General features: G+C 49.2%; 1 protein-coding gene across 4 annotated transcripts in view; it reads left to right on the forward strand.

The window, feature by feature from the left end:
• Positions 1-25,613, forward strand: part of RPH3AL (rabphilin 3A like (without C2 domains)) — a 37,143-nt gene extending 11,530 nt beyond the window's left edge. For 2 of the 4 annotated variants that reach the window (XM_086859734.1, XM_086859736.1), the window contains 5 exons: positions 3,332-3,418; positions 10,377-10,557; positions 16,969-17,076; positions 17,607-17,795; positions 23,275-25,613. In XM_086859734.1, coding sequence (XP_086715860.1) covers positions 3,332-3,418; positions 10,377-10,557; positions 16,969-17,076; positions 17,607-17,795; positions 23,275-23,309 — 600 coding nt within the window. In that variant the 3' untranslated portion in view covers positions 23,310-25,613. The remainder of the gene's footprint in view (positions 1-3,331; positions 3,419-10,376; positions 10,558-16,968; positions 17,077-17,606; positions 17,796-23,274) is intronic. The other 2 variants (XM_086859737.1, XM_086859735.1) reach the window with 2 other exon arrangements.
• The last annotated feature ends 1,907 nt before the right edge of the window (positions 25,614-27,520 follow it).

Consider the following 27,520-nt stretch of genomic DNA (forward strand, 5'->3'; position numbering starts at 1 on the left):
GAGCTTTGCTCAGAGACTTTCCCTGAGACTTTCCAAGAGGACTCAGGTCCATCCTCAAGCTCCAAACCTGTGTAAGTTTTCCAGCCCTGAGCCTCAGGGCCTGCCTGTGTTGTGTGTGTTGACAGGGAGAGCCCCAGGGATGATTCCTGCTGCTCTTGGCTCCACAGCCGAGGGGTTAATCTGTGCTGCTGTGGAGATGATGATCTCCAGGGCAACCACCTCATCCTGCCTCTGCTGGGAGGTGGTTCTCCTGCTCGTGAAACCCACCTTCCTCTGGGGACTCATCTCTGGGAATTCCTTCATCTCAGCAAGGTGAGGGCACCTGCTGAGTGCTGGGGTGTTTCTGACTCAGAAAAACCTGCTGCTTTACCACGGACTGGTGGTTGGACCATGGGGGACAACCTTTTGTGGCACTGCTGGCCTTTGTGGGACACAGTTCTGGTGCAGAGCAGCTGCTGTGAGCTCTGCTGGAGCAATGCAGGGATTATGCAGAAGATTCCTTCTAAATGCAGTGCCTAGGAAAGGAAACACAAATCTTGGAGCCCCTGGGTCCTAAACTGTGGGGAAAGCAGCTTTTGAGGAAGGGGTGTGGAAGGAAGCAGGAGTGGGGAGTGAAAGGTCTGGTTTGAATGGGAGCAGCTCTGAGAGCAGCATGGTCTCTACACTGTGAGGAATAAAGGCTTGGGTGGCAGGCAGGAGATTCTTGGCTGTTTCCTGTGTTCCAGACATGTGGAATAACAGGATGTGCTCTGTTCCTGCCTCCTTCCTGTGGCAGTTCTGCTCTCACCTTGTCAGGAGCCAGCTAAGTCACGTTGCCACGGGGCTTTTTAACCAACTTCCTGTGAACCCTGTACACGATTGAGGAGGCAGAGGCTGCTTCAGACACTTCCCAGCCCTGTCCATTTCCAGGAGTGACCCACAGCTGGTGGGACAGTGTGAGCCTGAGGCTCTGGGAGGGCTGTGACCAGAAACCCCCAGAGAAACGCTGGGGTCCTTCCCCTTCCCCTTCCCCTTCCCCTTCCCCTTCCCCTTCCCCTTCCCCTTCCCCTTCCCCTTCCCCTTCCCCTTCCCCTTCCCCTTCCCCTTCCCCTTCCCCTTCCCCTTCCCCTTCCCCTTCCCCTTCCCCTTCCCCTTCCCCTTCCCCTTCCCTTTCCCTTTCCCCTTCCCTTTCCCTTTCCCCTTCCTCTTTTTTTTCCTTTTCCTTTTCTTCTTCTTTTCTTATATATTTTTTTTTTAATGTTTATTCCCTTTTTGTCTGCAGTTTGTTGGCCAGTTCAGCAACATCCTTATCCAGGTTGATTTAAGTGAGATCCTACTTTTCCAGGGTGCATTTTGCAGCTTCTTTCAGTCTGGCTGCACTTTTCAGCTCAGTGCTAGCCCAAGGCAGTTCTGCCTGGGTGCCCTGGGCTTCTCCCCTTCTGCTTTTTAATGTTGTGGAGTCAACTCAGGGAACAGCCAACCCTTCTGCAGAGCACAGAGTGAACTGCTTGTTCCCTCTTGTCCAGGGATATCCATCACTCATGGAGTGCTGTGTGCATGAAGCAATTTGTCAGGGAATTATGGATTTTTAAAGTTCATGTTTTTCTGGCGGGCACTGCTCCGTTCCGGTGTCATTGCAGCACATTTAATTCAATAACAGGAATTGTAATGATGCACCTGAAACGCAGCAAAGATTTACCTTCAGCAAGCCCCTCCTGCTGAACAGAGCTGCTGCATTTCTGATGAATCTTCTAAGTGCCACTTCCTGCTTTATAAAGAATGCTTTTGGTGATTAGTTTTTATTATCTGGGAAATCAAGGCATTGTGGCAAGGCAAAGGTGTGTGCAAAGCCAGATGTGTTAACAATAGCAGGAGAGAGACAAAGCCCAAAGTGCCATTTACCATGCAGAGGGGATTGATATAAAAAATATTATAATGTTTATTATATTTTTATTATTATTATATTTATATATAAATATATAAATATACTAATATTAATATAATATAATAGTGTATTTTATTATAATATTTATATATAATATATATAATATTGATATTAAAAAAGGTGAAGGATGAGTGGGAGAGGAAAGCACTTTGTCTTGTGTTTAATGAGAAATGGGGCTACATTTAATGCCATTGATTTTTGTCTTCTTCCAAGGAGCTGGGAGTGATGCTTAATTTTCCAGCTACTCTGCAGAGAAGGGGAGGAGGAAAACACCGTTTGAGTATTGGGATTTTTCAGAATTCATGGGAGTCAAATCGGTTGGGAACTTCCACTAGAGGGAGCGTTTGAATGTGTGTTTGAATGTGGGGATTGGGATCTTGGAGGGTATTTCAGGCTGAGCTGCTCCCTCGGGTTTTGGGTTGGTGGTGGAAGAGTTTGGGGTCTTTTAGGTGGTGTCTGTAATTGAATTTGTGCATCCCCCTTGCCTTGGGGAGCACCATGTTGAGGGCTGATGTGCCAGACTCAACAGGTTGTTCATTATTTCTCTGGGAGGATGAGGATGAGGATGAGGGCAGGAATAGTGGGATGGAGACGGTGAGAGCTTCATCCCTGCACACAGGAGCAGCCTGGTGTGGGGGATGTGTAAATCTGGGGACATCCTAACCTCATGTGTATCTCAGCTTCTGCTCTCCTCTTTTGACTGGCTTTTCCCTCTGTGAGGATCAAAGGATTCATCCAATTTCTCATTCAAGCTGCACACCAGGGCTGATAGGCATCAGCCTCGTTATGTAATATTGGGTGATTTGGGTTGTAAATGGCTTGGAACGTCAGCAGAGACTTGAAAGTTCCCTTGTGCAGCAAAAAGGGCTGTGCAGGACCATCAGCCACTCAGGGAATGTGTGTAACCATGGCCATGCCCACTTGCTGAACAGCCACAGATCAGGGAGAGTCTGCTGAGATGGAGGGGAAACTGTAGGATTTAACATTTAACACTTGTGTGTGAGAGGAGGAAGGAGAACATTTCCAGTCTTGCACTTGTGCCTGGTTACAGCTGCTTTCCACGCCACAGAAACTGGGGGTTAGGATTTAGGGGAATAAAAAAGCCACTCTGGAAATACACCTGTGGGTGATGGGGTTTGATTTGCCCTGTCCAGTTCTCTCCTCACCTTGGAGCTGAGGACTCTGCTGTGGTTTTGCCTTTGTCTCATGTCCTTATAGACCTGAAGCATCTTCCTGCAGTCAGTGGTTCTCCAGGAAAAACAGGAAAATGGTGCCATTTTATTTTTTAGGTTTTTAAGAAAAGCAAAACAGAGCTGTTGCTTCCCAACCTTCTCTCCCCTAAGGGCTGTGGGGAGCTGCTAACACCACCTCTTTTGCTTTTTCTCTTTTTCTCTCTCCTTGTTTCAGAAAGTCTGCACCAAGTGTGGGATAGAAACTGTTGGAGCCCAGAAACGCCCTCTGTGGTTGTGCAAGATCTGCAGTGAGCAGAGAGAGGTAAAACACAGCTGTGGGGAGATGGGGCTCAGCAGCATCCACCTGCCCACCCCAAACCTGTGCAGAGCATGTGAGGGCTCTTCCCTGTGCCTTGGAAGGCAGAAAATGGGATTTGGGAAGCTCAAACACACCCAGTGGTGACAACTTTGTTTTATTGAAGGAGTGAAGGAGAAAAACCACACCTGGCTTTGTGGGATTTTTCTAGCTCTGGCCATAACAGGATTGTTCCCTTACACCCTTTCCCTCCTCACTCTGGGGCAAGTAAACTTGGCTGGTTTTTTAATACACCTTGAGAGATGTAGAGCATAACTGCAATATTTGTCCCACTAAAAATAACCAGGATTGCGGCCTTTAAATCTGTTTTGCTCCCTGCCTGCAAAATCCCATAACTTTCCAGTGTGTGAGACTTCTAATGCAGGTCTCTAAATTTTTATATCCTTCATCCTTGACTTTACACTGCAAAAGAAAAAAAAAGTAATGGGCTGCCTCAGTGTTTGTCTGCCAGCCAGCATCCACCAACATCAGGGCTCGCTGCTCTGTGCTGAAGTGAAGTCTGTGAATTTGTTCTGTGCTTACAGATGGATTTTCACTTGTTCCCATCAATTTATCTTGGGCTTTGGCTTGAGCATCAATCCAGTCCAGCTATTTCTGACCAGAGCACCCAACTGTGTAACCTGGGTGCTCTGCTAAATCAATTTTTGAAGTGCAATGAGAGTGTTTGTGCAGGTGTTGGAGGTGCTGATTTATTTATTCCTTTTTTAATTAGTTGTGTAAACTTTGCATTGCTTAGGTTTTACATTGGAGGGATTTTTTTGTGTGGGAGCACCCACAAAGTCCATGTTCAGGTAAAATGAGGGTTGCTGCTGGTCTTTAAATTATCAGCAGTGTGGGCAGGGCAGGAAGAGAGCATTCCAGCTCCCTGGATTTTGATAACAATTTGATACACTGAATCATCCAGATGTTTTGAATTCCAGATAGAGATCCCAAAATAGAGAGCGAGGCAGGTGCAGATATTCTCTGTGCTCTGCGGGGAAATGCAGGGACTAAAATTTCCTTTCTTTCTTTTATTCTGTTGGGGTTTTTTAATATCTCTGTACCACTGTGGGTTTTTTTCCTGTTTCTTAAAAAATAATAAGTAACCTGGTCACTGAACAGAGAATATTAATGTGTCCAGCAGGTGTTATGTATGGCCAGAGGGTGAGGGTGTGATAACTATCAGCACTCACTCTGTGAGTCCTGAGATACAGCCAAAGTGCATCCCTGATGGAAATGGATGGACCTCTCCTTCTTAGACTAAATTATAGCCTCAGCTTGCCTCTCAATCCTTAACTTCTGCTTTATTTTTCAATTCCCTTTGAGGTGGGTTCAAATCTGTCTCCTTTCTTATTTATGCTGCTGCTGGTGCCCTGATCAGGAGAAGGTTGGAAAGGTCACAGTGTGGGCTCACAGACATTAAATCATACATCCCCTCTGTCTTCCCACATGCCCTGCCTTTATTTTTGGGGGATTTGGGAACTGAGAATTAGCAGGGCATGTCAGCCAGGGCAAGGAAGTTGAGGCAAATCAGAATAAACGTGGCCCCACCAGGACCTCGGGATGGTGGGGCTGGACATTGCCATGCACCAGCTAACATCTGCAGCGTGTGGCATTGTGCTCCTGCTCCCATCCCTCCCTTTCCCATGTTATTATTTATCCCTACAAGGCTGGAATTCAGCCAGCACAGGTTCAGTGACACGTGGTACCCATCTCCCCCTTTTGGTGCTGGCCTAGGTTGTGATTAAATAATCAGCCAGCCTGGGTCAAAACAAACACCAAAGCAACAAGCTGTGCCTTACATGGGTTCTCCAGCCGGAGTCGAGTGCTTGGTGCCCGCAGATCCCTCTGGGAATCCCAGCCTCAGCCACTCTGCTGCTTGCTGTTTCCTTGAAAACCTGCTCTGGGAGGCTGTGCTGCATAGCGATGAGGAACGAGTTGCTCTGACACCGGCTTATTTCTGGAGAGTGGAGGCGATGAATGGGCTCTGCCTGCTGTTTCCCAGGATTCTGCCTGCATCCCAGGCATCCCAAACACAGCGGCGTGCTCGGCAGCAGGGGATGTGCAGAGTGAGGGGATGTGTGTGCTGGCAGAGCCTGGATGTTCCTGCTGGCAAAGGGAACACCCCCAGGGACCCACAGGCACCCCCAGTGCATCCTGAAATAAAACAGAGCTCACCTGCAGCACTCCAGAGGCATTTGTCCCAGCTGTTTCCAGAGGGAGCTGTGGAAAAGCCTCCTTTGTTCTTTCAGGATTCCGTGGGTGTTTTCCTTTGCAATGATGTGTTTGCATGGCAGTGGAACTGAGGATGATGTGGATTGTGGTTTGGTGTTCCTGCAAGCAAGGGCAGAAGCAAATTCAGCCACGCTCACATTCGCTTTTGAGGGCAAGAATCTCCCTCCCTCCTTCCCTCCTTCCCTGCTCCTTGTGCCTTTCTTGGCTTTGATCTTGCTTCACCTTTGTGCAGACAGAGTGAGGAGGGCTGATGCCCCTGGCTGATGCCCCTGGCTCAGTCCTGCTCCTGCGTGGATCCCGTGGGGAGCTCAGGGATGCTGACCCCTGACTGCAGCCAGCGCTGCCTCTGGGTTTGCAGAGAAACTCCCCGGGGAAAGAGGTTCTGGGGCAGAAAGGGAGCAGCTCCTGCAGTGCCAAGGGCTGGTTGCAGCAGCTGTCAGAGCAGCAGAACCTGCCTGGCAGCAGAGCTGGTGGCTAAAAACACAGCTGGAACGACTCCCTGCTGCCAGGCCAGTTCAAGCAGCAGTGCCCATGCTGAATTAGCTGTGCCTGGCCAAAACCTGCCTGTCACCTCCTCACCTGAAGGGGAAAAGGGACCTGCTGGGTTTTGTCAAATCCCTGCCCAGCCCTTTAGGTCTCTGCACAGCCTTATTTTGACTGATAGCACCAGATTCTGCAGAGCACCTCCCTGAATTTCCCCTTTATATATGTTTTTTATATATATATATCCATAATTAGCGACGCTATCATTGTAATTAAAATCCTCTTGGAAGCATTTGTGCACATTTACATTTGAATTGACACATCCAGAATTGTAGGGATAATGAAAGCAGTTCCCCTGGGGTGGGGAGAGACAGTTGTTTTTTTTTTTAAACTCCCTCAAATATGAAAGAGAGTGTCAGCTACCAGGGACCTGTTAAAAGTTTTAATTTTCCCCCTCTGCTTCACTTTCCTTTTCATTCCTTCTCCTTCATTACACAGCATTTTCAAGGCTGGCTGCATTTCTCAGTTTATCACAATAAACCACACAAAGATTTTTGCACTGGAAGAGTGGGGTCGTCTCCTCCCCTTTTGCCCCCGGTGCTTCCCTTTTCACATATCCACTCCTACCACTTGGAACACTGTAAAGCAACACAACTTGGGGTTATTCCTGCCTGGCATGACGATTTCCTGGCAAAACACCCCAGGGATGGAGAGGGGTGTTTATTTTGAGTGACTCTGGATTGAATCGGAGTGATGTGCACCTGTTTGCAATTGAAAGAACTCATCAATAGCCTCTGCCATATTATTTTGGGGGTGGCAGCGAGTAGTTAGACTCAAAATAGTGTCCTCTAGAATAGAGCCATGGGTGGAAAAAAAAAGAGGGCTGATTGAAAGGGGGATGATAAATAGTTGAAGGCTGGCAGCCACCGCAGCTTGAGAAACGTCGGGGTCAGGGGGGAGAGAGATTTTGCTATTCTGGAAACAAAGCTCCGAATGGTAATTTCACTGCCTTTTAATTTCCTTCATCCTCAAGTGCCGAATGTGGGAGTTGACAACAGATTGCTGTAAATAATGTAATTGGAAATCTCTGTGTTATGGAAAGGCAGATGAATGCAAATAACGAGGGTGAGGAGCGCTCGCTCTCTCCGCGCTGCCAGCGGCGTTTGCGGGGTGCCAGGGCTGCAGAGCTGGGACAAAGTGGCTGTGTGGGAATGTGCTGCAAGCAAGGGGTGCCAGCGAGGTCCTCCCGGGGTGGCTGCAGCTGCAGGTGTCTTTTTCTTCGCTGTAGCCTACAGGGAGCTGCTTTACCTTTTGGTATTGCTGGTGTCAGCACGGGAGGCTAAAAGGGGTGGTTTTCCTCTCACCAAGCCCAGATTGCTCTGAAGGAAAGGGCTGAGGGATGGGAACAGCTCCTGCAGGGCACAAGCAGGAGATGGCAGAGCAAAATGTGGCTTTGCAGCAAAGATCTTTCCTAAGCATCTCTGTTTAAGGGATGTTTGGTGAGGAGGACCCTGGGGAGGCTGGGACTCATTGTTACGCTTCCCTCAGTTGTGATCCACGTCTTTATCAGCAAGGCCTCATGTTTTCCCTTTCAGGAGCTTGTTTTAGCACTTGTACACTCAGGGAAGTTTGAGCAGCAGCGTGAGTCTCACCAGGGCCCAGTGATTCTCTGTTAGGTCCCATTTCCAGGCTCGATAAAATCCCCATCTGCTTCTGCATGTGTCACTCCATAGCTGCAATGATGGCTTGATGCAACTTTAATGGGAATATTAGCAGGGTTAGAAAAGGCATTTATCTGTCATGGCCACGGCTGTCCCTCTCCCTGGTGACATTCCAGCTCCTACCCAAGCTCAGACTGCCGTGGGGAACAAATTTCACCTTAATGTGAACTGGTGGGAGTAACATCCTCCCTTCCTGTAAACTCCTGCTAATAAACAGGAATCTCATTCTCCAGGCTCTGCTACAGATGTATTAATTTAAAATCAAGCAAAAGCTTTGCTGTCAGGCCACTCTGGCCATCAATCAAATGCCATCAATAGCAGTCAGCAACATTGACCAGTTTTGATCCAAGGATGCTCCCACTGCCCCAGAGTAGGATGTGATCCATGGTCCTTTGGGATGGGCTGTGCTGCAGACCTGGAGGAGCAGAGGACTGAATCCATCCAGGGGAGAGCATCTTGCTGCAGCTATTTTAGAGCTGATTTCAAAACAATTTCACTGCTGCCATAATAGGACCAAACTCTATTAGAAGCACCAATTTAAAGGGAATATATATGCAGAGAATCCGTTTTATATTAGTATTACCACATCAGAGCTGGGTGTGTTATGTCATTAACTCTTTCTGTAACGACTTGCTTTGGGGTAGTGAGAAACCTGGGGGTGCCCAGCCTTTGTTCCAGCCATCCATGCTGTGTCTGATTGGTTTTATGGTGTGTCTAAATTGGAGCTCGCCTGAAGATAATAGGTCTCTCCAGTACTTCAAATTAAATTACAGATGTTGCAAGGTCTGTTCAGAGAGTGGCTGTACCAGAGGGCTGTTTCCTCCCCAGCAGTTTATCCAGGGAAGGTGTGTGTGCACCAGAACCCCAGTGTGTGTCAGGGATGGGCAGTTTCCAGCCCTGTCCCTGTTCTCCTGCTGATCCCTGTGGGTGCAGCTGCTCCCAAAACCTCCAGCCTTCCTCAGGGAGACCTGGGCTTGGCCAGCCTGCAGCTCCTGCATGGGCCATGTGTGCCTGAGCTGCAGAGGGGCTGAGCTCTGTGCAGAGGTGTCTGTCCCACACTTCAAATATCTGCAGCATTTCAAAAATCTGGTCCCAATTCTCGGAGAGCAGAGCCTGTTCCTGCAGGGTCGCTGTGCTGCACTGCCATGTGCTGTTTGACACGCTGTGCCAACTGCTGTGCGGTCCCCACGTGCCAGCAGAAGGGACAGAAGGAGCTGTGTCAGCCTGTGCCTTGGCTGCCTGGGTCACTCTGGCTCCTGGCACAGCGGAGAAGGAGCTGCTGAGATGTCCTGCCTGCCAAAACCCCCTCTGCAGAAGAACAACTTGCTGTCTTGGGAAATTGGCTTCCCAGCTTTATTGCCTGGGTGGCAGACTCAGCCTCCTGCTGGGTGGTGCACGTTGTGGAGCTGTAGGATGCTCTCACCTCCTGCTTTGCTGATCCTGCTGCGATGCACGAGCCTCCCCCTTGCACATGTGCTGGGTCACAGCAGTGCTCTGCTTTCTTCTGCTGAGTGCTCTTTTGTTTAAAAAAAACACATTACCGGGTCCCCCTCTGAATTCAGATCACCCAAACTTGGCTTTCAGGAGCTCAGACACAGAGATCTGAGCTCTCTCTGTTGGTGGCTCTGGGCTGGGAACCATCAGTGCAATGGTGCTGCTGGTGTCCTGCTTTTGGAGAGCAGCTCCTGAGTGTCAGGGGTTGCTGCTGCCCTCTGCTTTGATTAGGCTCTAAAGGCAAATTGCAAATGTATTGCTGCAATTAGGGATATCTGCATCTGCACCCACTGCCATCGTGATGAAACTGTGTGAAAAATGCTTTGGGAACCTGGAGTGGAAACACTGATGGTCTCCTCCACTCTGAGCAGAAGCACAAGAAGTAAAAAATGATATTTTTACTATATTAACTTATTTTTGCCCGGTGTCTTTAGCTCATTATCAGGCTGCTGGAAGGCACACAGGAATTAGGTTTGTAAGAGGCCATTTCTCCTTGTCTGAGCTGCCACCCCTCTCCCTTCCCCTGGCTTACAGCAGGCTTTATATTAAATATACTTAATAGAGTGCCTTCATCATAAGCTGCATTAAAGCTAAATTGGAGAGGAGAGGCTGTTCTTACAGCAGATATTACAGTTTAGTGCTCGAGGTCCATTTCCTGCTGCAGGTTCTGGTTATTTGTTCTTGTTCTGGGGTTTTCAAGCTCGTTACACGATCTGGCTTGGCCTGAATTGCTCTGTGAGATGAGCACTGAGGCAGCACTTCTGCCATCACCTTCTGCTCCTCCTTCAATCTGTACCTGCTGCTTCTTCACAGCTGGGATTTTTTAGTTGTGGAAGGAGGACAGAGATGAATCTGAGCTGACAAGGACTAGGGAGGAATTTGGGATGGGAGGGAACGGCTGGGCCGAGCTTGGCGGGGAGCTCATTTTGCAGCGGCTGTGCTCTCTTGCTGTAAAAACCCAGCTGAAGGTGTCCTGACTGTGTCTCTGGCAGGTCTGGAAGAGGTCTGGAGCGTGGTTCTACAAAGGGCTGCCCAAGTACATCGTGCCTTTGAAGAGCAGCAGCAGCAGCAAACCCCTGGAGCTGCAGCCCCAGCCCTGGCAGGGCGAGGCGGCCGTGCCGGAGCCGGAGAGCGTCGGGAGCAGCCGCTCCTTCACCTGGGCCAGGGGAAGAGGTTGGTTGTCCCACCCAGGAACCAGGTGGGAGAAGGACCTGGCTTCTCCCATTGCTGGCAGGATCCCAACAATCAGGGGAAGTTCTCTGTTAGAGGTGTTACCCCGCAAGGTGTGGTGTGTTTCTCACGCGGAGGTTGGAGGTTTACGGTGGTTTTGTGAGGATTCACTGATATTTCAGTGCACATTGGTGGCCCAAATTAGTCCCAGTCCTCCTGGACTGCCCATCCTTCAGTCCCTGCTTTCCTCCATTGCTTGCAGACCTCACCCCCACTGTTTTTCTGGGATGAACATGGAGCAGACACTTGCCTTCAGTCACAGCCTGAAGAGCTGTTCCTGCTGGACTCCAGGGATTGTGCCACTGGTGGACATCGCTGTGCAGCCAAGGCTGGCCCAAGGCTGGTCTCACTCCCTCCCTCCTTGGGGCTATTGCTCCTTATTTCTGCTGCTCTCACTTCACTGTGAGCTGAGTTAGAAAGTGCTCTGCCAGCATGCAAGTGCTGCAGAATCAGAGCTACTGCCAGTCTGCTTGGATTTCCTTTCCCTCTGTGTGGGTTAGCAGAACTGTCTGGCCTCTCCCCTTCTGGTTTTTGCTGTTAGATTCCCTCAGCTGGAGAAGACCTCTCAAATGAACCAGTTGCATGCACTCTTCTACTTACCAGATGTGCAGGGGGAAATCATCTTTTAATAAAGAAACCTCAGGAGACTTGGGTTTACAAACCTTCTCTTCAGGGCCCAGCTAAGAAAGCACTCCCAGCCCTACTCTAACTTTCGTAATTAAAGACAAATTAGATCAACAATAGATGGTTGTGTTTCCCTCCAGGAGATGCTTGGAAGGAGTTGTCTTAGCAGAGGGACTGATTGATGAGGTTGTTTTTTGTTCACATGATAGAGAAAACATTAAGAGTTGGAGCTGTTGAGGCCAGACCTGGCCTGCTGCTTAGTTCAGCTTTTCAGCTGAGTTCTCTTTTTTGGAGAAGGCTTCCCCATAAATACAGGCAGGAGCAGCAAAGGAGCAGGGGGAGGACAGCAAAGTGACCTTTGGTAAGCTTTGATGTGGGTGGTGAGCTGCCTTTGTCCCTGCCCTCTGATGTTTGTCAGGCTGCTGTTTTATGGGTTGGGTAATATGAATTTATGGCTTTATTTTCCGGTGCTTTCTTTCCCTGTTGCCCTTCTCTGTGAGGCTGCCTGTCCTCTGGACAGCTTTCAGTGGGCACTGAGGGCTGTAATTCATCTCTGCAGCTGGGAGCTTGTGCATCTTCCCCCTCCTTTTACCTCTTTTGAAGGTGCCAGTGCCGTTTGTCATCCCCCAGCCCTGCCGTGTGCAGGGCAGGCTCCTTCCCCTGTGGAGATGATATTGCCACTGTGAATCTGCAGCTGGAGCTGGGCTGAGCTCTCCAAGGCAGCCTGGTTCCCCCTGCCTGGCTGGCACCATTTGTCAGCTCACACCTTGTACATCCTCACGCAGACACGTCCTTGCAGCTCCGAGCAGAGCGCCGGTGCTGGTTTGGCAGGATGTTCCTGGGAATGAGCTCTGGCACTGAACATGCCTGGCTCTGACAGGCTGCTCTCCATGGGCTTTTCCAGCCCTCTCCAGCCCCTCTGCTCAGCTCTGATGTGCTTGTGAAAAAAACAGGTTCACATATTTTTTTATAGAATTTAAAGTGTAATAAAAAGACAATTAGGAGGTAAAAATAAAGTATACAGATACAGCTGGGTGTCTCTGCATCCAGCCAAGAGAGCACACCTCACTAACAAAGGATTGTCTCTTAAAAATAGAACCCTACTACATATCCATAAATTCTCATACATATTCAGACATTCTTCTTAGGATTTTTGGTGTTCCTCTGTTTAGTTTTTACCTTGCCCCCTTCCCAATAAATCAATTTTCTTGGCTCCACCGAGTTTCACATTCCCTGATAACAGAAATGCAATAAATTCCTCCCCCAGAGCTCTGGTCACTGCTGTCCTCATCTAGACAAGATAATCCAAGAATGGAGGGGGGTCTCTAACTATCTTTTTCAGTCTTTGGGTTATACAAACAAAAGTAGTTTTTGTTTTAATACTATGCCATAGCTCAACATATGTTATACCACTATTTCTAAGTTTCATCAGTAACAGAAATAGAAGGAACTGTATTGATATAACCAAGTTTTCTGACCTTTATACACATAACATTCATTTTAATATTTGCAAAAAGCCAACAATATAATATGTGTCTATAACATGCTGAAGGAATCATCTCTGAGCTCTCTGGGGATTCAGGTCAGGTGTGGCCAGCACAGTCCCTGGGCATCCTCCACACCAGGAGCTGAGATGGGACAAACCTTGAATTTCCCTTTTTCCCCCTCAAAAGCAGAGGATCAGTGTCAGAACCTGGGCATTTGCTCCCACTGCAGGAGGGTGGAAGGCAGCAGGACCAAGGGAGGGTGGGAATGTGCCTCAAGGAAGAAAAGCCAACCCCACCAGACAGAAGTTTTATTTTTGCACACTCGGTATTTCTCCTGTGCTCGCTGACACTGGGATTTGCTGGTGCCTTTAGTTTTTCTGTTATAAACAAGCAGTTGCCATGGGAACCCTGCTATTAGTTAAGGCACAAATGTATTGTCAGGAGGAGAATAGCAGCAATATTTCTTTTGCTGGGCAGCAGCTCTGCTCCATGTGCTGGAATGTGTGTGGGATTCTGCGCTGGGTCAGGGGGTGGGAGCAAGAGCAGCAGGGTTTTCCTTCTTCCAAGATATGAGTTCTGCAGGAAAAACGTGGAAAACAGCTGGGTGGAAAATAGAAGTGTGATCCCTGAGCTGCTGCACTGTTTGGCAGGAGGGCTGCCTGCTGCTGTGCTCGAGGGGGGATTTTCCTGGGGGAAAATCTGGGGGATTTTCCTGTTCCATCCGTGTTGCCAAGCAGTGGGATGTGCCAGAGGCATGGGAGCAGCAGCTGGGCAGGGGGATGCAGTGGGTTTGTCCTGTGTCTGTGAGCTGGAGGCCAAATCCCTGAGGGATGGGGCAGAGGGGGATGTGCTGGGGAAGGTGAAGAACTCTGCAGGCCACCAAAGGGGACACTGAACTCGCCAGCTTTGCAGTGACAAAGCTGCAACTTGTGCTGCTCCTGAAAAGGACAAGGGTTGGGTCCAGTCACCTCTTCCTTCTTGGAGCACCCCTGGGTGTGATCTGGCACAGGAGCTGCCCTCAGTGGGACCCTGGGCTGGAATAATCCTCATCTTCTCTCCCTTTCCCACCTGCAGTGACCAGGAGCTGTTCCACCCTCTGCTCCCCATGTTTACCAAAAATCTGGGTGCTGCAGGGCAGCCCTGCTCAGGGATTGTGCTCATCCTGGGGTTGTGTTGGAGCTGTGATTCCCACGTGCTTTTGCTGTGTTTTTGACAGCTGCAGGATGTGCCAAGCTCTGTGTGTGCCAGGCTGGGCCCTGCCCTGCGCTGGCAGCGCCAGGGAGCTCGGATGGCTCTTCCTGTGCCAGAAACACACATTTAATAACAGATCCCAGCCCCAGCCAAGTGTTCCTTCCCCTTGGCCTCAGCACAGCCTCCTCACGTCCTGATTTGCCTCTGGGGATAAGTGCAGCCAGTTGTGTTTCACCATTCCCCGTGGATCTCTGACGCCCCTGGCTTGGGGTTGAACCTCATGTGGAGGGACCCTGGGCTCTGCCAGCAGCTGCAGGGCTCCAGGCTCTCAGTGAGTGACCCATTCCCTGGGGAAATACTGCTTTTCTAGCAAGTTTTATCTCGACAGATTTTATTTTATGAGCTTTTTTTTTTTCCAGTCAGCTGGAGATAGGGATAAATCTGTTCCGTTCTCTGGAAGAACAGCTGCCCAACGACTCTTATTGATATATCAGCAACTGCTGGAACACCAGATTTAATACTTCTGGGCTCTGGAAAGGTCTGGGAGCTTTGGATGAAGGATTACCTGAAAGGGAGACTTTGGTGCAGTGAGTAAAATACACTCTCATTGGCAGCAGAGGAAATGAGAGCAGACAGGGCTGGTCCTGTGGTGCGAGTGCCTTCGAGTCATTAATATTTTCCCTCTCTTGTGCTGGTTCTCTCTGAGCTGCTGAATGGCAGGAGGACAGGCAGCTAAAGTCACCTCCACTGATTCACTGGGGCCTTCTCCAAATAAATCCTGGCTCCCAGCATTTTCAGAGGATTCATGGAGGAAGGAGCTGTTCTAAAGCAATGGATTTTATGAATCCAGGAGAGCAAAAAGAACAAAAACCAAAAAAAACAGATGATGACCAAGTGGAACAGGACTTCATTTTCTGAGAGAATTGAGCAATAAGATGGTCAGAATGAATCTTACAGCTGAGATTTGGACAGTATAGGGAAAAAAACCACTCTGGTGTGTATGAATTGTTTTTAACAGTGTTATGTACAAGTCCCCACCTCTCCCAGGGAGCTGTGGGGTAGTAATGAAGATGTATTTTAGACAAACTTTTGCTTTGAGGACTCTTAGCCAGCACTGCAGCTCCCCAGCTTGTATAGGGGCCTTTTTCCCTTCCCCAGCCCCTTTCCCTGCAGGGAAAGGCTGTGCAGGGTGTGTGTGAGGAGCTGCCTGCCAGGGCAACTTCAATAATGCCTTGCAATAACACTGGCAGCCAACTTTAATATCTTCAGGGATGTTAGCATTACTTTAGGTATTCACTTCTCCTTTTTTTAAATGAAATATTTTGTGTAGTACAGATTGCTGCCTTGAATAGAGGAGTTGCTGCAGAGGTGCTTGGCAGGAATATTTGACAGCTCCTGCTCTGTGCAAGGGGAAAGATTCCCAAGCTCCTGCCCTGGGGAGTGCTGAAGGGTTTGGGCTGACACAGAGAGGTGAAGTGACAGCTCTGTGTTACCCTGTGGTTGTCACCACGTCCCTCTCTGGGGCTGGGCACTGTGAGTAACACGGCGTGGGGGCAGCGTGGTTTGTTCAGAGAAAATCACGTCTCACAGGGATGTGAACTTCTAGAGATGTCCTGATGGAGCTAAAAAAATAATCATCAGGGCTTCCTCTTCCTGCAGGAGAGGCTGTAGGTTGCAGTGTTACCTGCTTTACGTCCCTCATGGGCCGATTTTGTACTTTTTACCAGTTGTGACCTGCTGTTTGAAGTGGCTGCTGAGCTGCCAGGAGAGCTGGAATCTGCCTGCTCACATGGAGAAGTGCTCTAGGTGCAATCCCTCAAACAAAAGACAGATTTTTTTCCCATTACCTTCCTTCATCAGCCCCACCATTTCTGTTCTGAGATCAAACCACCACAAAAACCCAGGAATTGGGAAAAACACCTTTCTCATTTTCCCCAGAGCAGCTGGCAGTCAAGTTATCTTTTACACCAGTATAAGCAGAAGAGGTGTTTGCATAATTGCATGGAAAAGTGGAAAGAACCTGCCAGTTTGGGAAGCTGTGTCTGGCAAAATGAGACTCCTTCAGCTCTTTTGGAAAATATGGGGAGTGGAAAGCTGCAGGAAGAGAGCCAGGATTCAGGGGAAAGAAAACCACAGAGAAAAAAAAAGCAGCTTTGGAACAGGAGAACAGTCTCTTTGAGGAAAAGGAGTGACCCTCGCCTTTGGAGCTGTGGGGATGCAGGGGTAACACAGTTTGCTGAGGGGGATGATTTGATCTGCTCAGGATTTGTCTGGTGTTTTCCTCTTAGATCCTGGAGGCCCTGCCACACTTGAAATGCAGCTTGGAGGGAAACAACCCCTCTCCCCACAGGATATCAGGAGCACACCTGGTATCTTTGGAACACTCCTTTTATCCCATTCTGCTGTGGGGTTTTAATGCATATTCATATTTTTCCAAGAAGTATTTTGCATGGCTATGCCCTGAATCCGCCTTTTTAGAGCATGAAAGAGATTTTATTTCTCTTTATCACATTTTTATTTGGGCTGGGGTTCCTCCTTCTGCAGGCAGTCAGTGTTGACAGCAGCCTGGGCCACATCATTTATTTCCTGGAGGTTATCTGGCTTTGTACAGACAGGACATTGCCCTAACATCCAAAATTCTTCTTGACCTGTGCCTAAAACTTGCTTAGCAGGAGAAAAAGAAAAAGACACAGCAAAAGCATATAACACATAGCATTCATTTTAATACTTGCGAAAGCAAATACCAAAATATGGATTTATAACAGGAGAGGAGCACTGGTGGTGTCTGCACCTGCTGCAGGTGCTGGCACGGCTGGAGTTTGTGCAGTGCAGTTATAAATCACCTGCAAAAAGCAAAAGCACCTCACACTGGAGAGGAAGAGAGAACAGCTGCAGGGGAACTGCAGGTAGGGTCTCCTCTGGAGAGGGGGAACGTGAGCAGCGAGTCAGCATTTGTTCCTGTTTTATTTGGATCCATCTGGCACCTCTCTGGGAAGTGTTATGAACATTGTGAATAAATGTGTTTCTCTCCTCCCCCTGATCTCTCCTGCAGTGGTTTCCAGCGACAGCGACTCAGAGCTCAGCTCCTCCAGCCTGGATGACAAACCCATCCCTGTGGGGTCAAAAGGCTCTCAAGAGAGAAAGCTCCAAGCAGGAATGGGTGAGGAGCTGCAGTTCCTTGTGGCTGGAGGGTGGGAAGTGTCAAGTGCTTGAGTGTTTGGCTCTTGGCTCGGCTGCTCTCCTCCCTCCTTGGCTGTGGCTGTGCCAGGTGAGGCTCCCAGCTGGGGCAGGTGACTCACCTTGTTCTGGCTGCTGATGCTGAGAGATGCCTTAAAAAAGAGCAAAATCCTCTCTTGTGTTGATTATGACGTTTTTATTAAGGAAGGGGAATATTAAACAGACTGAAACAAAGAAATAATCAATAATAACCTCGCTGGGATTTCTCCCTGGGTCATCCCATGGTCTGCAGCATTCCAGGCTCTGCCCTTGCAGCTGGGAGCTGCTCCTGGCAGCCCATCCCTGCCAGCTCCTCACTCCTGGCTTTGCAGCACTGGAATCACTGGTGTTTTCTGGGACACAAGAACCAGGGGTGACCCTGCTCCCGAGGGTTCCTGGCTGGAGCTGGGACGTTCCTGCTCCTTTAGGATCCAGCTCTGTGTCTACAGCAACATCTCTGTTCTGTCCCTGCAGCGCCCACGAGGGGACCCAGCCAGGCTATGAGCAGAGCCCTGGGGGTCCCCCAGTCCCCCCCAGTGTTGGGGAGCCCCAGCAGCCTGGGCAGTGAGCAGGGGGCCGAGCTCAGCCCCACGGAGAGTGGCCACAGTGACCAAGGCTGGGACAGGCGCGACAGCGACGCTGGCACCGGCACCAGCACCCCTGGTAAGCTCTACAGGCACCTCCCTGTGCCTCCATCCCTGCTTTTTGGGGCTGAATTCCCTGGAAGCACAGCTTTCCCTGGGGCACACAGAGCTGTGGCCCTGGGATCTCTTCCCCCCCACGCTTCTTTTTTGTACTGGCAGATGCTGTGACGGTGTCACACCTTCTTCCCTGAATGCAAAACCTTTTCTGCAACATGAGTAATCGTCTGGGGTGGGAGCTGCCTGCACCCACGGCCAGGAGCACTCAGAGCCTGGGGCTGTGACCCTGCAGAGCCCTGGAGCTCCTCTGTGTCCTGCAGAGCCAGCAGAACACGTTGAGCTTCTCCTGAAGCAAAGCAGCCCAGCAGTTTTATGCAACTGAGTAACATTTTTCCTGAAGTAAGGTGGCTCTTAAAGCCAAGCATGGCTCTTCCCAGAACTCTGCAGTGCAGAAGAAAGACACTTTTCCCCCCTGAGAAACCTCAGAACGATGAAGTGACTGGGAAAGCAGAGGCTGCTATCACACCTGAAGCAGCTGAAAGAGATGCAAATGTGTTCTCTCTGCAGTTCCCACTAATTTAGTCACTAACCCCTCAAGTTATCATGCAGCACTGCTCCCTCCTGAGCATTCCTGCCCTCTGAACTGCCTCTCCTGTTGTTCCTGAGCCTGCTTGGTGCTGGGCATGTTAAGGCATAAATTGGATTAGAGAGAGCAGGGTCATTCTTCAGTTCCACATGGAGTCATGGTCGCCCTCCCCACGCTTCCTGCTAGGAACAGGCAGCACAAAATTGTTCCTCTGCTCTTCCCTCCTTCCCCAGCTTTCAGAGACTTGCAGTTTTCTTTTAGTTTTTAACCAGGTGAAATAAACAAGTGATCCTTCTGCTCTTCTTCCTTCCTCCCCCTGGATTAGAGCCTGCCCTGGACTGGGTGGTTTATTTTAAGCTCCAGTTGTGTGTGGAATTAGAGAGGCTGAATTCCTGTTGTGGGCTGGCTGTGCTGCCTGTGGAGAAGAGCTGCAGGTTGTCCTGTGGGGTTGGAATGGGTGTTGGTGGATAGCAGGTGACCCTTTGGGTGCTGCCTCTGATGGATGGATCCACTCCTGGACAATGTGTTTGTACTCAGCATTTTGGAGCTTCTCTGCCTGCTCTTTGAGCCAAGCTGCTGCCTGGCCATGACACTGCAAACACTATTTCAGAGGCAAAAAAAAAGGGAAAGAAAAAAAACCAAAAACCTTTTTCCTGCTAAAAACTCCATATGCAAAGCTTGGCACAAGGGGTCAAACCTTTCCAGTGGGATCTCCCCATGTAGGTGGAGGAGAGCTAAAATGACAGATATTTAAAAAAAAAGGAAAACTGTGGCAGTCTCCTGAGCCCAGTTAAAGCTGGCCTTGAGATGTAGAGAGGATCCTGCTAAGGAAAAGGTTAAGCCAGGTTGGCTGCCTAGGGAGTTTCTGTAAAGATCTTTATTATGTCTGAGGTCATTTATTTCTCAGTGTTCCTGCAGAAGGGGCTGCTTGGTTCAGACAAGAGCCCTGGTACAGGGGCTTTGGTGGCCTCCCAAATCCAGAGGAGGGAGGCAAGAAATCAGCAGTGAGCGCTTCAGTACTGTGGGTGCCCCTCTGCCAACAAACAGAGGCTGCTCTTGCTGTTGATGTATTTAAAGAGTGATGGAGGTGATGGGTGGTGGATGTCAGGGCTGGCAGAACTTTTCCCAGCCTCTCCCTGCCTGTGGGACAGCCCCTGAGCTCTGCCCTGCCCCAAAAGCAGAGCAAGGGATGAAGATCCTTCCTCATTTCCATTGCTGATCCTCAGCTGCAGAACGGGGCTGCTAAAAGATGATTTTCTGTGGTTCCTCTGCAAGGCTCTGCACCTTTAGAACACCGTGTCAGGAGCAATTTTTGCTTCATATTATCACCTCAGGTGTTGTTCCACCGGTGACTTTCTTTGCGCTTCTTTTTCTCACCTCTGCTCCAACTCCGGCTTTGCAAGAGCGCTCCGGCATCCTGAAATCCCAGGCCACCTCCAGAACAGGGAACTGGGGAGTGCTGCTGCAAAATCAGCTGCTCTCCCAGCCTTTCACAGCTCTTTCAGCCCGAAGGCCAAGCCAGCAGCAGGGTGGTGGCCAAGGGAAAACGAGGAGCTATTAAGGAGAGGCTGGAGGTTTCCAGTGCGCTGCTCCAGCTCCGGCTGGGGTTTGCTGAGGCAGATAATGAAGCCTGGAGTTTGTCATAAAATGACTCATTGTCAGAGCTGTGTTGGGATTTAGGCAACCTCAGCCCATGAGCCAAAGTTTCAGAAGAATGGTGAGTTGAGAGGCTGCCAATTTTATTATTTTTTAATTTTTTTTTTTTACCACCTGCTCTCAAAGCCTTTCAAAAGCACCTTTTTCTGAGGGGCTGGTGTTCCTTCTGCTTCTGAAGCTCCAGCTCCTGGAGGTGCCTGCTCTGACGTGATAGCTTTCAAGAGGAAGGTCACACACTCATTTTCCTGAAGAATGTTTTATCCTAAAGAAAATTAAATTTGCACATATGGAAGAAGCACAATCTTCCTTTTCCCTCTTACTTACTCCCAGCTAGGGCAGGTGACTCACCTTGTTCTGGCTGCACAGCTGATGCTGAGAGATGCCTTAAAAAAGAGCAAAATCCTCACTTGTATTGATTATGACGTTTTTATTAAGGGGAATATTAAACAGAATGAAACAAAGAAATAATCAATATCTTACAGTGGTTTTCATTAGCCCAGGGAGAGCTTTTAATGGCAGTAACAAATCTGAGCTTGGGACTGCTGCAGGGGGTAAATTAAGGAGAAGTCATCTCCCCTCAGATCAGCAGCAGGTTCTGCATTGATGGCTGCCAGGTTCTCAGCATCTTCTGAGGGCCTTGTCCCAGGAATGGGTGAGTCCTGTTCCATGAGCAGCTTGCTGCTGGGGAGTGGTGAGCGAGCCTGGCATGGGCTGTGGGGCTGGAGAAAGCTCTGATTGCTGCTGGAGTCAGGTTTGAGAGCCAGCCATGAGAGAGAGTGCAAATCACAGCCTCCCCATCTCTGCCTGGCTGCCAATGTGTTGTCTAAATCATTAATACTTAAAGGCTGGTGCAGCAGCTGGCACTTAAACAGAGCCACGTTAAACAGGGCTGGGAGCTGAGAGAGGGTGGCACTGCCTGGTGAGGGGGGTTAGGAATGTCCTGGTTTGCAATTCCAGAGTGAGACCTGCTGGACAGATCCCCAGATGTCACCAGGCCCAGCCTGAAGCCTTCTCCTGCATCTCCTGGGTAACTCCTTTTAGCTGCTCTGTGCTGGGAGAGGCTGAGCACAACTGAGGGAGATGGACAGGGAATGTTGCTTCCAGCTCTCTTAATTTGGGGATATTTATGCCCTGTCTTTCAGGAACTGACTGGATTTAGAAATGAGGTGGTGTCTCTGTGGGCTCAGTGCCTCCCTGGCTGGGGTAGGCATCCACTTTTGCTCATAAATATTCAAACTGTTAATACATGAGCCAGGCAGAGCCATTCAGCATTATTTCCATGGCAGGAAATTCTCTGGGCATCTTTGAAGTTAAAGCATTAACTTCTATTTTCCATTCTGCTTCTCAGATGTCTGCTTTGCTCCCTCAGGGACGATGAGGAGGTAACATTTTGCTTCAGTGGGTCTGACTACTCCATTCCACGTTGGAAGGAAAAAAAAAAATTGTCCTAACAGTAATTAGGCTCCAAATGTGGTAGTAATTTCTTTAATGACTTGCTTCATGGCAGTCTTTGGGGAGTTGACTTTTGTTTTCCTGTGCTTGGTGAGAAAGTTGCTTGAATGTTTTCAGACTTGTCCCTTGTTCGTGTGAGCCAGTGTGGATTTCCAGGGCTGGTTTTGCAGCAGGATAGAAGAGGTGGAAAATCCCTGCTCTTCCTCCCTCTGCCTGCATTTAGGGCACAGTTTGGGAAGGACAGAGGGATCAGATATGAAAGAAAGACCCTCACCCACACCCAGCCTCTCCCATCCAAGCCTCTGCTTCCTTCACTGGCTGCCTCATCAAATTTTGGGCACTTCTTTTTATCCCCTTTTGCTCAGAGCTTGCTGGGATTGAGTTTTCCTACTGCCAAAGAGGATAAGTTGTCTGTCTTCCCCAAAGTGAAAAAACTGAATTGTGCCTTCATGGCTGAGGAGCTTTGAGCTGTCTCTGCCTCCTCATATCCACAGAGCACTGAGTGGTCCTGCTGTACTTATAAATAAAACATAGCTTTGGGTAGTGGCAATGTTAGGAAATGATTCAAGGTTTGCATTCCAGATACAATGCTTTTGTAAATATGAACCTCTGGAGAAGCCTGTGCCCCCTTCCATGTTTGAGGGAATTAAAATATTTTCATCCTCGAGTGGTAGAAGCAAAACATTTTCAGCTCTTTCAAGCCTGCCTTGAAGTTAAGTGAATAAAGGCTCGAGTAACTAAAAAATAAATTACTTTCACTATTCCTGTAATTCTTTATGGAGTTTTAAATTGAAGGCTTCTTCCTTCAAAATAGAGGGATGACAAAGATTCATTCTCTCGGCTCTTTCACTCAATATATCAGGAAACAAATCTACTGCTGAGGATGAAACTCCTATTTTTGTGCCTTCTTTCCCATTGCAGAGGTCTGTGCTCTGGTCTTTGATCAAACAGCCTGTCTGGCCTCCTGTCCCCACCTCCTCAGACTTATTCTGTGCCCTCTGCAATGCATTCACTCCTCACTCCATTCAGCATTTTGCACAAAGCACCAAGGGCAGGAGTTGATGTCATCTCTGCAAACAAAGCAGGAAAGAAAGAGCAGGGAAGTCAGTAAGATAGAAGTGAAAAGCCTGGATTTTGGAGCCTTTGTAAACACATGGAGAGGTTTTATGGCTGGGGAGGTTATCTTTCAACAGGGATGTCAGGCAGCAGCTGCTGGGAGGAATTTGCCTCGGGACTCCTCGTGCCTTGAGCAGCTCACGCTGTGATTCCCTGTCCTTCCTCCAAGAGGAGGAGCAGTGTGTCCCAGCAGAGCCTGACTTTGGCCAGGGGGGCCGAAGGGATCAGCTCAGGTTTGTTCAGCCAGCAGGAGACCAAAGCTGGAGCAGAGCAGAGCTGTCCTGTGCCCATCCCCAGCCGTGGGCAGGGGCCACGTCCTGCTGTGGCTCCTGGCCGTGGCCCAGGCACATGGAGAGCAGGGAGATCTCATGGCAGATCTGCTCTGTCACCCCTCAGAGCTGAGCTTTGGCTTCCTCACTGACCTGGGGGACAGGTACTGAGGGACCAGTTGTAGCAGCACAACTCCTCATTTCTCCTTCTTTCCACTTTTCCTTCCCCTGTCTTTTCTTCCTTTAATCAAGTCTAATAGGCCCTGACTGCTGGGCTAATGATGCATGGATGTTCTCTTTATTATTTTTAGGAAGCTCTTAAAATGGCACTGAGCACACAAAAGCAACGTAAAATAACTTTGTGGAGCCTGTCCCCTTCACTGCTTTCCAAACAAAACTTTGCTCCTTTGTTTATTTTGAAGGCAAACGACGAGTCCACACCAGAACACGGCTCTGATGGAGGGGAAGAGGAAGCTGCTTTTTCCTGGATCCAGCACTCCCATTCCTTAGATTTCACTCCAGACAGGAGCTGCTGCCGGTGGTGACTTTGTGATGCCGGCTCTTCCACGGGCACTGGTAACACGGTGACACCTGGGACAGCAGCTGCCTGTCCTCTGTGAACCCCAGCACAGCCTGGGGCTGGGGCTGGCACGTGGCTCCCACGGGGAAGGTGCTCCTGGTGTTTCCTTCTTCTGGCTGGAGTGAGCTTGCTGGGGCATCAGGAGCCAGCTGGTGAAGTTGTTCTCCCCTTCTTTCTCTCTGCTCAGGCCAAAGAAACGCTCCAAGGAGTTTGCTGTGATTTTTTCACTCCTTTTGGCTGTGCACGGGCTCCTGTGAGGGGTCAGGGGAGATCTGTGTTTGCTGCAGCTCCTTGGGGGAGCACACCCCCAGCCCAGCTGGCTGCCTGTGGGTACCCAAATTGGATAAAAGCTTTTAAATTACTTTATCTTGTAAGGCTCTGCAGATTGCCCTCCCACGTGCACACCTTACATGAGCAAGGGCCTTTCTTTTGCCTTTTTCCTGGAAGTCTTGAGCATCTGGTTGACTGTGGTGGTGTCATCATGAGTCAGGCTGTTGAAAACTCTGTGCTCTGGTCCTGCTTATCCTCCAGGACGGAGCATTTCCCTCCTAACGCCTGACAGATGAGAAAAATCAAATTACCTCACATCTCTAGAGCAATTAGATCTTTGAAGACCTGAACAAAATCCACACTGGGCTGGTAGGAGACTGTGGATTTTATTAAATGCTCTGAAGCTGACCTGTCTATTATGAAGAAACAAAGGATTCCAAAAAGTTCCCTCTGAAATCATGGCGTTGAAGGCAATTTGTGCCCATTAATGTCAGCCTTTCCCCTCAGTTATTACTCCTTTGTTCTGTTTTCCTTTGCACTGGGCACTTTGTGTGCATGTAGTGTGTGTTCTTACAAATGGCTGCAGTATGAAGATAAATGAGATTGGGTGCTGGAACACTCTGGCAGAAGATCGGAAATCAATCCCTGACTTGCTTTTTAAATGAACATGGCCCACCAGAGGACCATTCCCTTACTGCTTTCCCAGTTAATGTGCTGTGGCAGGTTACTGGTGAAATGCTTCCAATGCTTCCTCTGTGATCTGTTCCTGCCCTTTTACAAATGAAAACAAAACCTTTGGGCCCTGTGGGCTCCCTGAGGTGGCAGAAAAAGAAATCACAGGACACGGGACCCGCACCGTGTTGGTTGTTCTCTGCTGAGGGATATTTTATGTGATTTTTATTTTATGTGTTGTTAACCTGGCCATTAAGCTGCATCTCTGGAATGGGCAAGGCCAAAACTATCAGCTGCATCTGAAAAAGAAACTCCAGCTGTCAGCTTTTGCTGAAATACTGGTGTGGTTTCAGAGCTGCTGCTTCTGAGAGCTGTAGGGTCTTCAGTTTCCAGAGTGTTTAGGCACCAAAAAGAGTTCTGCTTTGCCTTGAAGCTTTTGACAGTCCAAGTGAGGTTTGTCATGCTCGTTACTGCAGCACCTCAGACAGCCTGGCCTGCCAGCCAAAGTTAATTCTACAGCAGAAGGAGAAGGAAAAAGACTTTTAGGAACTGACTCTGTTTTCTTTAAACCTGTTACTTTCTCATCACCAGCTCGACACTGTGTTGGAAAGAGCTTTGAAAATGGGGGTTGTCATTTGTAACTCTCCCTGAGTCCCTTGTGCTGCTCTCCTGGGCAGTGCAGGCAGGTCAGTCGTGTCCTGTCCCACTCTGTGGGGTGCACAGGAGCCTGGGAATCCTTGCTGTGCCACTGAGAGGCTCCAGCTTCATTTTTAACTGAGGCCAGCTTTAATAAAACACTCTCAGAGATAAATCTGACACTGCTCAATGAGAATAGAAACTTTTCTTTCTTACCTCTATATTTTAACTCTATGGGCTGATTCCACCTGAGTTCGAACCAGAATTGTTCCATCAGCTGTGGAAAGACTCAGATTGAGGGAAGGATCTCCTGGACAATGTGATACAGGCACAACTGAATAAGGAATATCTGCAGCTCTGTGCACTGTTTTATTTTGAAGACCATTTTCCCCTTTGTGGTGATTCTCTTGGTTTTGCTCTTTGGTTGTTGGAATGTTGTAAAACCTATACCTGTCTTTTGAGCTGGCTCAGAAGGGCTCAGTGAATGTGCTCACTCTGCTCTGGTCATTTGTGTTTATTATTTTCTTGTTCTCATCTCCACCCCTCACAACTTTTATGTGGTGTTTTACTACTGGAAACAATAAAGCTTTTGCTCAGTAACAACTTCTGGACATGAGTAAAAAGGTTTTTTTGTAGATACTCTCCAAATCCTCCAGCAAGGCAAGACAATAAGGCAGCCAGTGGAATTGTGATTCACGTGGCTGGAGTTTAATTGAATCCTGCACTTGAAAGTCACCTTTTGTCTTGTCCCCTCCTCTGTGCCTCGTGCTGGCAGGGGCACAGCCTCAGCCCCTCCGTGAAGGTTTTCCACACTGCAACCACGACTCACAAAGCAGCACCAATTGTCCTTTTGTCGAGTGCAGTCCCCACAGCCTCCCGAGGCTCTCTGACAATCAGGGTCCATTAAACTTGGCCCACAGAGGAGTGTCTCTGTGTCTCCTCATTGTTTGCAGAGCTCTCCCAGCCCTGGCTGCTCCTGTTCCCTCAGCACTCAGCCTCAAGGTTTCAAATAGCTTTTTAATCTGTTCTTGCTTTTCCCCACGTTCTAAAAGTGCCTCGGTAATTGCTGTTGGGATTGTTCTGCTGGGGAGCTGCCATCGTTCCAAGGATGGAGTGTGTCAAGGACTGAGCAGCTCTCCTGTTGTTGCTTCCTCTCTCTGCTTGCCATGACAACAGCCAGCAGCTGGGAGAGTCGGCTGTGGGATCTCTGGGAGTCAGGAACGCTGTCTGTGCATTGCTGAGCTCCCCTGCTTGGTTTTCACAGTTGTGTTTTGGAGGGGAGGGCAGCGAGAGCAGAGCCAAAGCAAATGGGCTGGTGTTTGGGCAACGTGGTTCTGAGTCTGGGCAGCCAGCAGGAGTGCTTGGACAGTGACACAGACCAGCAAATAAACCCTGGAGCTCATTGTTGAAATTAAACTTGGCAGCAGTTCCTCCCTGAAGTTGTTTTCTCCAGGGGGAGAGGGCTGGTGGCAGTGGTGTCTCACCAGCTCAACCTCTCCCTTTGCTTCCTCCCTTCTTTCTGTTCCTCTCCACCTCAGAGACTGCTCTCCCACCTCCTCCTGCAGGTGGGTGGGATGGACACAGAGTTCAGGGAAGTTTTTTGGGTGGGCTGATGCTGCACTCACCTAATGAGACTTTCAGCAGGTGATGGGGCAGCACTCTGTGGGAATCCTTCATCCTGAGCTGCTCCTTCAGAGTCCCCCCTGAGCCTTTCCTCTGTTAGCAGCACGTCCAGGTGGTGCTGGAATGGCACAAGATGAGGATCTTGCCTTTACTCCATGGCAGGGCAGACAGGAACACCATGCCACCTGTCACCTCTCCCATTTATTATCAGTTTATCAATTTATTAGATATAATTTATTATCATTTATTATTTATGGCTTGCTGCTGATCAGAGCCTTATCAGGAGAGGGGTGCTGACAGAGACACCTTCCCCCCTGAGTGTGACTGAATTCTGATTTCAGAGCTGACAAATCACCACAGGGCTGTGGCTGCTTTTAGTTATTTGCAATTATACAAATCTCTTTTCTAGTTGTGCTGTCCCATTCCATGGGAGCAGCCCCTGGGGTGTGGGAGCTGCCCTGGTCTCGGGTTTTGGGACTGGATTTGGGATGTGTGTGGAAAGATCACACCTCTGAGACTGGTCCTAACAACCCTGCACTGCTGCTGGGTGTTTCAGAGACTCACCCTAAAAAGAATCCCCAGACTGATCCATTCTCAGCCCCTGGGACAGCAGCTGGATCACCCAGAGCAGCTGAGCCCAGCATTCTTTATTTCTAAACTGGTGAAGCTGAGGCCAAGGAACCAAGAAAACCTCAGTGAACAGCTGAGCCCCACGGTGGGAGAGCAGGGGCAGGAGGAGCAGCCATGGGACAGACCTTCATCTTCAAATGGCACTCGTGCAAAATTAAACCCCTCCAAGCAATCACACCGTGGCCATTCAAATGGTGCCTTGGAGGAGAGAAAAATAAACTGAGAAATGCAAATTAGGGATGTAAATCTTCCAGGCT

The sequence above is a fragment of the Cyanistes caeruleus genome, chromosome 21 (assembly GCF_971803275.1).
Source record: "Cyanistes caeruleus chromosome 21, bCyaCae1.hap1.1, whole genome shotgun sequence".
In the NCBI taxonomy this organism is placed as follows: domain Eukaryota; kingdom Metazoa; phylum Chordata; class Aves; order Passeriformes; family Paridae; genus Cyanistes; species Cyanistes caeruleus.